The sequence below is a fragment of the Marmota marmota genome, unplaced genomic scaffold (assembly GCF_001458135.2).
Source record: "Marmota marmota marmota unplaced genomic scaffold, marMar, whole genome shotgun sequence".
In the NCBI taxonomy this organism is placed as follows: Eukaryota; Metazoa; Chordata; class Mammalia; order Rodentia; family Sciuridae; genus Marmota; species Marmota marmota.
The window spans coordinates 3,440,407-3,451,563 of NW_026000019.1; the positions used below are offsets into that span (position 1 = coordinate 3,440,407).

The window sequence follows — 11,157 nt, forward strand, 5'->3', positions numbered from 1 at the left end:
AGGTTGGGATAAACTTCTAGAACTCCATGTGAACAGAAGTGGTAGGTAGTCTGCGGTTCCTTGGCTACTAGCATTCTATAGAGAGGTTGGTGTCAATTGCTTTCAGTGCTCCCTTTTTAAATGGGGTCTTTGGAAGGGAGCAGAGGACACCCAATTGAGTTTGTGACAAAAGAGATGAATTGCCAGAGGAGACGAATGTGATATAACTTGGTGCCCAAGGGAGGTTACGTATAGTGCTGGTGGGAAGTTGGAATCTCATTCTCAGTGAACCTCTAAAATATTGGAATATATCTATTTTTCTCAGTTTTTCTAGCTCCGAGCATGGCTTATGGCAAGTAGTCATTGCTGGTGAATGTATTAATTCATCGATTATTAGATCTTTTCTAAATTACACCCTATAAAATGATCTAAATGTTTTGCCAGGAGCATATAATTAAACCTAGTGTTCCGAAGCGTGAATTAAGAAATCTTAAGCAAAGACTACCTTGTGCTTCTTTCTTATAACTCTGGTACTTCCTATTGTGACAATAGATAGTCTTAATTGTAATTATTCTAGTTTAAAATTATGCCAGGTATACATACTAGGAAGTATCGTGTTCATTTCTTAATATGGAAACATTTTCTACCTCTACTGATTACTTCTTCACAGTGGGTCATTTATAAACTCTGGCAGACTTAAGCAAAAAAAAGTTAGAGTAGCAGTATAATCTGGTTTTTTTTGACTTATTCAAGCTATGTTTCAGGGCCGACTATAAAAGATGAAATAAGTACAGAATGTGTCGATCTTACTGATTTAAGCCCAGCTCATCAGGATTTTCACTTTCTAGATTTCACTAGAATAGCAACAGATAATTTGGGAAGATAAGAGAATATCTGAACCTTAAGGTATTTCCGGTTCTTTTGCTTCATCCAGAAATAAAGGATAAAAATAACCTCATGTATTTTGAGAAGTTAAAGTAAGGATGTTTGAACTTAAGAATGTGCCAAAAGAGTTAATTACTGGCTACATCAGTTCTTTTTTGTCTCTGTCAATAAGAAGCAAGTACTAGAACATTCCACCAGTTGCATCGATCCAGCTTAAACCAGTTGTAAAGTTCATGGCCAGGCCTCCATATAAGGAAGTGGAATTCCTGCCCCACCATGGCTTTCATCAATTCTCCCTGCTGTCTAGTATTTTTTGCTCCCTGCAGTGGCTTGTTTTGCTTTGACAGCTGTTTTGCCTGTCTCTTGGCCTAAATCCTAGACTTCAGTTTTGTTTCCTATCTTTGAAAGGTCCTTTTGACCCGAGAGCAATTACTTGCTGCAAATCTGTTGAGTCTCTTGGTTCTTCGTTTTTATTCTTAGCCTAGATGATGGCTTATAAGCCTCTGTTTTTGTCCAAAATAAAAGTGAGCTTTGAGAGAAAGCATGTGCCCTGGTTGTGTTAGTTTTTTGTCTCTGTGACCAAAAGTCCCAACAAAAACAAAAACTCTTAGAGGAGGAGAAATTTATCTTGGCTCCTGGTTTGAGAGTTTCAGTCCATGGTTGGCTACCTCCATAGCTCTGTGCCCAAAGTGAAACAGAACATCATAGTGGAAAGGGATGGCCAGGAAGCAGAGAGAGAGAGAGAGAGATCTTGAGTACAAAGAACCATTTGTTAACATTGTCCCCAAGGGCATGACCCCAGTGCCCTATTTCATTTAGTCATGCTCTACTTGTCTATAGTCTTTACCCATTAATCCATTCAAAGTATTAATCCATAAAATGGATTAACCCACTACTGATTAATCTACTGATCTTGTTACATCTCTCATAATCTAATCATTTCACCTGTAAACATTCCTGCATTATATTACACATGTGCTTTTGGGGGGCACCTTATTTCTAAGCCATAACATTGATTCATATGCAAGTTTATTGTGAATAAGCCATTATCCACTGAAACTACTATGCAATCTGTTTTGTGTGTGGAACCCTTAGAAGCTTACAGCACTCCCATATTCTATTTCCAAGATGTTTATATGACTGTGTGTGTGTGTGTGTGTGTGTATGTGTGTGTTATGGTGCTGGGGTTTGAACCTTGAGCCTTACACATGCTATGCAAGCCATCTACCAGAGCTACAATCCCAGTCCTTTTTCTAAGTTGTTTAAGGCACGTTTTTAGCTGAAGGATCTCAAAGACGATACATAAAAGCCAAGGCCCTTGTTGCAGTTATGGGGGACCCTGGCTAAACACCTTATATTGTCCCTGTGTTTCTTTCCTTATTCATCATAGCAAATTGCTCTTTAGGTACTACCTATTCACCCTTTCTTTCCTGTTGCCTTGATTACTTCCCTAGTTTAAGCCCTAGTTCTCTCCCAACAGATTACAAAACTACCTCATATTTATTTGACTTTTTCCCTTAATTATGTCTTCTTTCAAAACATTCTACACTAAATCTTGTGATTTTTAAAACACAAAGAAATCATGACCCTTCTAGGAAGAGAGACCCAGAAATGACAAATCTAAGTTTAATTTTGGGTCTGCAGTTCACTAATTAAGTATTTTTAGATAAGTTTCTATGTTTATTGAGCAATAAAGTGGGAATGAGAGAGTTTATCTTTAAGAGTTTTAGTGTAAAGTAAACAAGTAACAAATGTATCTAGCACAAGGTCTGACCCACCTAAACCATAGCAATACCTTTTTAGCTTTCCCTGTTATATTCTCTCTTCTCCCATATATTCTAGCCAAACTAGATAAACTACTGTTGCTGAACACAGTAAAAAGAATTGCTGGACACATTTTCCCCTGATTTTTCACAAACTACTCTGTGTACCTGGAATGGTCTCACCTCCTTTTTTGACTGATAGGGAAGATCTTAAAGAATTAATTCAACCCAAATTCTACCTTCCCTGTGAAAATCAGTCATGAATACTATACAAGTAAAAATGCATATTAAATATAGAACAAAAGCAAATACTTTTCGTGGATGAAGAAATCCAAGGTCTATTATAATGTTCTACTATTATTTGAATAACTATTTTTTTCCCAAGAAAACTTAGAGTTATGAACTTTTTAGACATCTGTGTTTTGAGAAGTAGGAAGGTAGAGAAGTCTATCATTCGAAAATAGGGAGATTGTTTTTCTTTTGTGTACCATAAAAGAATGTTCATGTGAAATGTCCCTAGAATACATCAGGTGGTCAAACCCATCTGAGAGGATCCTAAGCATCTGTCACTGTTGGTGAGTTTGACAGGAGGGAAGGAGGAGGATATAAACATAAAATTCATAAGTGTAATTGAGAGAGCCAACATAATCTCTCATATTAAAAAACTTTGCTTACTATGTACCATTTCTTCTTGTTTAAACCAGTCAGCTCCCTAATCCTGGAAGCCTGTTTCCTTTTATTTGCCATCGAGGCCACCACCCAGACCTTGCCTAAATGGCAATAATCCAAGTCAAGGCTTGGTCTCCGTGAGTGTATAAATTTGGGTTCTGTTGAACTTAGATTCAGATTCTTAGCTTATTCTACCACTAACTATGGGAATTTGAAAGTAAATTTGTGTAAACAACTCTGAATTACAGTAACATCTCTTTGGGCTTAAAATTTCAATTTGAGAAGGTAAGATACTGAAAGCATGGCAGTTCAGGCATCCAAGTTGTCAAAGGACCCAAAAGGAAACACACGTTTAAGATGTTCAACAGTTCTCTTTCCTTCTCTTTCTTTCTGTTCTCCTCCCCTCTGCCACTCCTCTCTATCTTCCCTTCCCTCTTCCTCTCCCCCACATCCTCTCTCTTTTTTTCCTTTATGTGCTATTTTCAAATTCAAGATAAAGGAGCCACTTGGAAGTAAATATCCAGTCAAATATTGAATATATAGAAACATCCATAGATGGTTCTGCATAAGAAGTTTTGCCACTGTCTTATTTGTGGGAAAATTTCATTTAGATTAGGTCTGGAGTAAGATACAGTATTTGGCCATTGGAATGATATGTATTTAGCTTTAAAGATTCTCAACAGAAAGGATGGAATTATTTCTGCATTTGATGGGTAATTTTTATTCTATAGGTATGGTTTACATTTTAGTCAACTCTGTATGACAATTCACACCTATAAGATTTCAAATCATGTTTTACTCTGTTAATCTCACAGATTAAAATAAGTCATAAATGATTAGTACTAGAATATTATAGTCCATGTTTACACACAGAAACAAAGATATTGAATACAAACTTATCCTATAAGGGCCAAATGGTTGAGTCTTTTTTTTTTTTTTCTGGTGTTGAGGATTGAACTCAGGGCCTTGTACATGTGAGGCAAGCACTCTACTAAATGAGCTATTTCCCCAGCCCAGTATATGGGCCAAATAGGCAATTGTGTACATTTTCCTAGATATCATGGGGTTTATCATGACTCATTTTTACCTTCTGGCATAAGCATATTGAAAGTAATGTAAAATAAGTCTGAGAAAAGTAAATTTTTGTTAAAAAAACATTTTTGATGAGTGAATTTTTAACTATGCCTACTGTTCACTACTTGTGATTTAGTATAACAACTGAACATGCCTGTGTACTAGGAATTTCAGACTGATTAGCTGGATGGAACTTCTCTCAATTATAGATGCCACTTGTATGAATCACATTTCTGTGAACGGTCATATGAAACAGTCACCATAACAAAAAATGCCAATGAAGTGAAAATGATCTTTGCAATCATTTTATATTACTTTGAATCTGTGCAGCCAGCATGACTTATCCTCTCCCCCGCCTCCCCCGCCAAATGAAGAGGTATCTTAGATTCTTGTTTTGACTGTCTGTCCAAAATTGACTGACTCTAAAACATGGCAATTTATTTAGAGAAAGACCAGCAGCATTCATTTTATGACCAATAAGTGTGTTGGATAGTTACACCGCTCACTCCTCATAGTCTTATGGGCCTGGATTCTGTTTAATGTGACAGTAATACTTAAAATAGGAGCAGAGTGTCCCGTGTTTATGTGGACTGCAGTTCGTCTCCATTAGACACTGGGAATAATTACGTAATGGTATAAGGTGTCATAGAAAGGTTTTATGGAAAAGTTATTCTATGTGGACCTTGAAGAATTGGTTGGATCCTGAGAACTGGAAAAGACATTTTTGACAGGGAGTAGAGGTGAACCAAAGATCTGGAGACAACTGAAATGAGCTCTTAAACGTGCAAGTTACAAGGCTTGTGCAAAAAAAAGGTGCATAATCCAGTGTGATGTTAAGGAAGGAAGGATGTCTGGAAGGGAGTAATGGGAGGTATACTGTGAAGGTCACATTGGGAGGGTTTTAAATTACAAAAGGAGACATTTGAGCTTTATTTTATATGTCATGGGACCTGGTTGGACAACTCTGTATTTTAGAAGATGACGCATGCAGCTGTTTAGAAGATGAATTAGAAGTGACTGGAAACAGAACAAGTCATGAGAATCGGCAAGACAAGAGGGCCTATTCTAGAGTGGGGTGAATAAAAATGAGCCACCCACAGACAGGAGTATAGGAAGATTGACAGATTGGTGGTACAATCAGTAAAGGGATCCCTAAGGAAGATGATTAAACTGGACTCCCTTTCTGTTACAATATGACCTGCTAAAACCTGCAATAAAAAGGGTAAGTTAGAACTAATTTGGACTTTCTCTGATGAAAACTCAAGCAAGAGTAATGCTTTTAAAACCTGATATATATAGTTTCTTGCCATTGCTGTTGCCTGATGACTAAGCAAGCTTGTAGTGAGAATCTGGTGTGCGGATGATGGATTGTCAAATGAGACGCTGATCACGGGTCCATGGGGAAGACACCGCTGCACAAGTTATGCAGGAATATGGATCATACTGATTATTTTTCTGCTTTCTGTGGGTGATTCCTTCACATGGGATATTATTTTCCTCCCCAGGTGACACTTGAGACTGCAGAGTTCAGGATTTGGGAAATGTATTCTGGTCAGTGGGTGGCAGTGTTGCATAGTAGAGAGAGCATAGGTTCTGTGGTGGGAGGAGCTGTGAACAACCCTGGCACTGTGACTGCTCCTCAGTCCCCAGGTTCCCAGTCTGGATTATCCAACCACCTTCAAAATTTGCTGGAGTTTCCTTGTAACCATAGATTCCCATACTCTGCCCCTCAGAGATTCTGATTCAGTCAATCTGGGAGGGGGCCCCCAAATAGTGGTGTACATATATTTTAACATTCTAGGTAATTTTGAGAGTTAGCTAAATTTGGAATCTAGTGACTTAATGTTTCTGAATTTCAGTTTTCATGAACATTAAACAAGACAATACAATTGAGCTTTATCAACTTTAAATCACAATAAAATATCAATTGTTAATTGAATGACTTTGTAAGATAGCTTTTTCCTCTTTTTTAAAGACTTCATCAATTTCTCATCAGTTGGAAGTTTGCATGAGATCAGGGAGCAGGAAGAAAACTGATGAATTCTGTCCAATTTAGTACAGAATATATAGCATTAACTGGGTAACAGTTTTTAGATATTGAATTGGTGGTAAAAAGTTTAAGATCTTTACTTGATTTTTTTTTTTTAAATCAAAGAAACAAACAAATGCCGGTTTCAAAAATAGCAATGAAATGCAAAACTTTTAATACAAAACTCAAATTTATTATTGACACTGTGATAACTTAATTTACAAATATATTCTGACTTCGTTTTAAGAGCAATAGCTTAAGTTAAATACAGTGTTCTCTTTATCACTTCCAAGTCAAATACACTCAAACAAAACAACATTAAAAAACATTTCTCAATAATAACAGTGATTTCTGGAACAGGAATCCAAGTTAAGGAGATTTCAGCAGCTCAATACAATCTATATGTAATAATACATAGCGTGTCAGTTGACCTTGAAGCTTACAGCGTATCGTAATCAGTCCCATAAATTTTATTCACAGTTTCTGTCACCAGAGTTACCTGACCATTTCAGTGTGAGGGGTTTTCTAATACAGAGGTTCTTCTGTATTTTATGACAGTACCACAGACAGTACCATAGTATCTCTTTTCTTCTACAGTCTCTCAATTTTAGTCTTACTGATGTTTTTTCAGCCCTGAATCTGGATAACTTCCATGGTAATCCATCCTGTGTCACTTGTTCCTCCCCTGAGCCTGTCAAGTCACCCCAAACAAGCCAAGTTGTCCACCCAGGCAGCCACACTGGCACATTCCTTCCGTCCTTGATACCATCTTTTAATTCCCTTCAGTTAGGAATCAGTCACTTTAGGCTGTTAGCCTGAAGGTCATTCAGAAGATTTAAGTAAATATTTGATTTCAGGAACCTGGGATAAGAGTCCTTTTCCATAAGGGTATATATGATTTTTTGGGCTTCATCAAAACACGTGTGAGTTGGTGCTTTAATCTTCTTGGCTGTAGATTCTCGAGTACGAAAGTCAATATTGATCTAAAAAAGAAAACTTCATTAATTCATGTCCATGTCATATTTATGGTAATTTTATGATGCACCTATTGTAATTTTTGAAACACCTCAAGAAAACAGTCTTATGTCCTCATTTAACTCATTTCAAATCTCTTGTTTGACTACTCTAAGCCTATACTAGGTATGGAGGAGATAAAAAGAAATATCACAAGAAAAGTGTCTGTTTCAAGTTACAAAAGAAGCAGCCATGAGAAATGTAAATATCTACAAAAGGTGGTCCACATATCAAAGAAGAGTAATGTGGACACTTGAGATTTACTAGGTGAGAGGACTCCTTGTGCATCTACTTCCTGTTGAGACCAAGAACATTTTACAGGAAGACAAGCACTACTAGTGACAGGACGTATTTTAGCTGCTGCAGTTGCATGCATTATAGGAATCTGCATTTCATCCTTGCCCTGGATAACTCATTAAGGATCCCCTGATGTGTGGTTCTGGCCCATAGTACCTGTGCTCCTTTCTCTACCCGTCCATCATGTTCAATAGTTTGCAAAGTCAATCTTTCATTCTCTGCACTGAAATCTTCCCAAATCTAGAGAATTATTTTGTAGTTGCATTGAACTATATGAATATGCCTAAATATGCAGAAGTAAAATCATGATACTCAAAAAGGATTTCATCTTTTATGTTTGAAGTTTCATGTTGACTTAATTCTTTTACACATAAGCTGATAATAATGGACTTAATACTCACTTGTTTAGCTGCATCTGAATGCACAAATGCTTTATATATCTTCTCGGCCTTGCAATGCAAAAGATCAGACTCTGTTTTCTTGTAGTCTTCACAAGCCAGCCAGAACTCAATATTCTCCTCACTGAACTCAGACTTAAGAAAATTTCCAAAGACATCTTGACCAGCTAAAAACAAAGGGAACAATTGAGATAATTAAATTAATTGAGCCAATAAGTGAATAACTTGAAGAAATCTGTAAGAAAAATAGCTACTACATTCTCTCTCAATAAAATAAGATACAACTGCTGCTGGAACAGCCAGGTCACAGTTTGTAAAGGAGGAAAGACCCTAGAGATCCCTTTATTTATAGAAGAGGAACTGGAACCAAACTTGTTCTCAATCACATAGCTGCTTGGTATGCTTTGCTTCCTTTTGTATTTAAATCAAGAATTTGGCTCTGCCGATTATAAAACAATGTCTTTTCTTATGAAGACCAACATCTTAGCCAGAATGTAGAGCATTTCAAGGAAGAAAACAAGAATTGCAAAGGGGATTAACATCATGTTAATAATTACAAATATAATTTCCAAATCCAATTCATGTTAGATAATGGCAGGCCTATATATCACCTATGCATCTGATATACTAATTACATTTGCTGCAATTACTGAGACTTATATGGGCTATTTATGTGCCACTTATTTGTTTAGCTGAGTTGTATACTATATCTGATAATAATATTGATGAGCTAGGTTGAACTCCTTCATCCCCAAACAAGGCTCTTTAGGGTGTTTCTGGGGAGAAGAGGATAAGTTTACTCTTTAGATAGACAACAAGCTGCATGTCTATACCTCTTCACCTTCTCATTCCAGTAGAACTGTAATACCCATAATAAGAAGAAGGGAATATGATTTCATTCCTTCCCTTCTTTGGTCAGAAAATCCCCGCAAGACTCTTTGTGTTTAAACATCCTTTTACATTTTCTATGTTAGAACATGCATCATATAATATATAAAATGCAATTATTCATGCTTTTCAACAACCTTCAAGGTAGAAAGGGACTATGTCTTTGCTTTTGAATAGCTTTGCTTCTAAAATGCCTGTCACATAAACGTGGGATGAATGAGAGAATTAATGAATGTATGAATGATAAAATACTAACTGTATGAATGAATCCTCTTTATATCCAACTGTAAAAATAGATTCTTTAGGCAACTTTCAAAATCAGAATTCACATATTAAGATATATGGTTTACTTTTAAAACTTTAAACTTCATGAACCCCAGTGTAATTTTAATTTTTTTCCTATAATCATCAGTGAAAATGCCTAATTGCCTTGGCAGGTTTGTCTAAAACACTGTTGTAGAATTAAGTGTTAAGTCAGCATATCACAAAGAGGCCTACTATGCTGAAGTTATCAATGTTCATAGAAATGTCAGACTACAACTTTTTGCATATTATGCTATTTTAATGAAGCCTTTCAATCTATTAGGGTATTGAGCTGAATTAAGAAGCATTCCATGATTAATATACACTTACTTTGGTTGGCAAGAAGTTTTTCTAGAGATTGAGACCACTGTATTACTTCATCAGCAGAAAGTCTACAGAAGAAAAAAAAATAAGCATGTTAGTAAAATAGTTTTTATGTAAGCCCAAATGCAATCGGAATGGCTGCTGCCCTCTGATAATTTCACAAACTAATATTCTAGTTACAAGACATTTTAGTAACATAGACTTATAAGGATTTCTTAGAATTACCATAAGTATGAAAAAAAAATCTGCCAATTAAGTTTGAGAAATTCAAATAGATAAAAATCTGACAGTACAAAGATAAATAAGCAAGTATATACACAGACATGTTTATATTTAATTTGCATTGGTGCTAATGTAGGCTAATCTTATTTGGCATATTACCTAAGAGAAAACCCATCATGTGCAGTATTAATCTCTTACTAGGATAGAAAACTGGTCCCTAGACTGATCTTGTAAATGATAGTAAAATGGATTAATGCACATACATGTCTTTGGACTTGGAAGATTTCATTCCAGATTCCGAATGTGGGATCATAGATCTCAGGTATGCTTTCATGTCCATTGCACTACAAAAGACAGAAAGTGAGTACTTAGTATTTCTCCATTAGAATTCATTTTATTTGTAAAATGAACAAAACATGGTCTAAATGCCTCTAAGATTGAATAAGGCAATAACAAAAGTAACTGATAGCACATTTTTTATACTCAGATAGGGCTCATTTTTATGAGTCCATGTCTGAAAAATTTCTCACCTAATTTAATGCCATAGAACGATTTACTTTTTGTTACAACCGAATCTTACTTATAAACCACAACAGGCAGGCAGTTGCTCTGGTCTGGCTGACCCAAATGCTCATATTCTCTTCCATTCATTCACACGCCCTCTGTCATTAGAGATAGTCTAAGTGAGACACTAGAGGAACTTACAATGTCTTTGGCCTCCTTTTTTGCGTTTTGTCATCTAGAAGTGAATGACCAGTTTCTTTCAAGTCCTTTGGGTTTGCAGAGAAGAACATTCCTGGCATTTTGTCCAGCCTTGGCGTGGAGATGGCTGCTGCTCTCATGGTCCTCTCTCAGCAAATGTCTGCTCGCCAATGTCTCTGCTGCTTTATATAGAGAAGGCAGACAGGCTCTGGCTGCACGAGGGAGGCTGTTTATCAAGTGATGTTACCACAGACACTGCAAGTTCCTCCTTCCTTGGTGTGTTGTGACGTGAGCTTGAAAAAAAAAAAAAGCATACAGTGATGTCTTGTGGTTGAAACTTAACCATATGAGAGCAGGTCACTTGATTAGAAAGAAAACCAAACACTCAGAGGCACACACATACACTAAAGGGCCAAAGCAGCCCCTGCTTTCGGTTTGAGATGACGCTAGTTTCCTCTTGAAAATTGTGCATTCCCTCAAAAACCTTAACACCAAAAAAAAAAAAAAACAACCTAATCAATAAATGGGCCAAGGAATTGAACAGACACTTCTCAGAAGAGGATATACAATCAATCAACAAATATATAAAAAAATGTTCAACACCTCTAGC

The 11,157-nt window shown here is 36.5% G+C and overlaps 1 protein-coding gene across 2 annotated transcripts; it reads right to left on the reverse strand.

Annotated features, from left to right (window-relative positions):
- Positions 1-6,542: 6,542 nt before the first annotated feature.
- Rgs1 (regulator of G protein signaling 1) lies at positions 6,543-10,778 on the reverse strand. 2 transcript variants are annotated; one of them, XM_015491683.2, is made up of 5 exons: positions 10,551-10,777; positions 10,109-10,189; positions 9,630-9,691; positions 8,112-8,275; positions 6,543-7,382 (listed from the first exon to the last, which is right to left on the reverse strand). In XM_015491683.2, the coding sequence occupies exons 1-5, from the start codon at positions 10,685-10,687 to the stop codon at positions 7,197-7,199; spliced, it is 630 nt and encodes a 209-aa protein (XP_015347169.1). In that variant the 5' UTR covers positions 10,688-10,777; the 3' UTR covers positions 6,543-7,196. The 2 variants fall into 2 exon arrangements, with proteins under 2 accessions (XP_015347169.1, XP_048665774.1); XM_048809817.1 differs by lacking the exon at positions 10,109-10,189 and having other exon boundaries at positions 10,551-10,778.
- Positions 10,779-11,157: the final 379 nt, after the last annotated feature.

Excerpts from the sequence above, each read along its gene's own strand:
- Rgs1 (XM_015491683.2), bottom strand. The coding sequence starts at position 10,687 with ATGAGAGCAGCAGCCATCTCCACGCCAAGGCTGGACAAAATGCCAGGA. Across the intron at positions 10,190-10,550 it reads AAAAGGAGGCCAAAGACATT|TGCAATGGACATGAAAGCAT; the intron begins GTAAGTTCCTCT and ends TGTCTTTTGTAG. Across the intron at positions 7,383-8,111 it reads ATTCAGATGCAGCTAAACAA|ATCAATATTGACTTTCGTAC; the intron begins GTGAGTATTAAG and ends TTTCTTTTTTAG.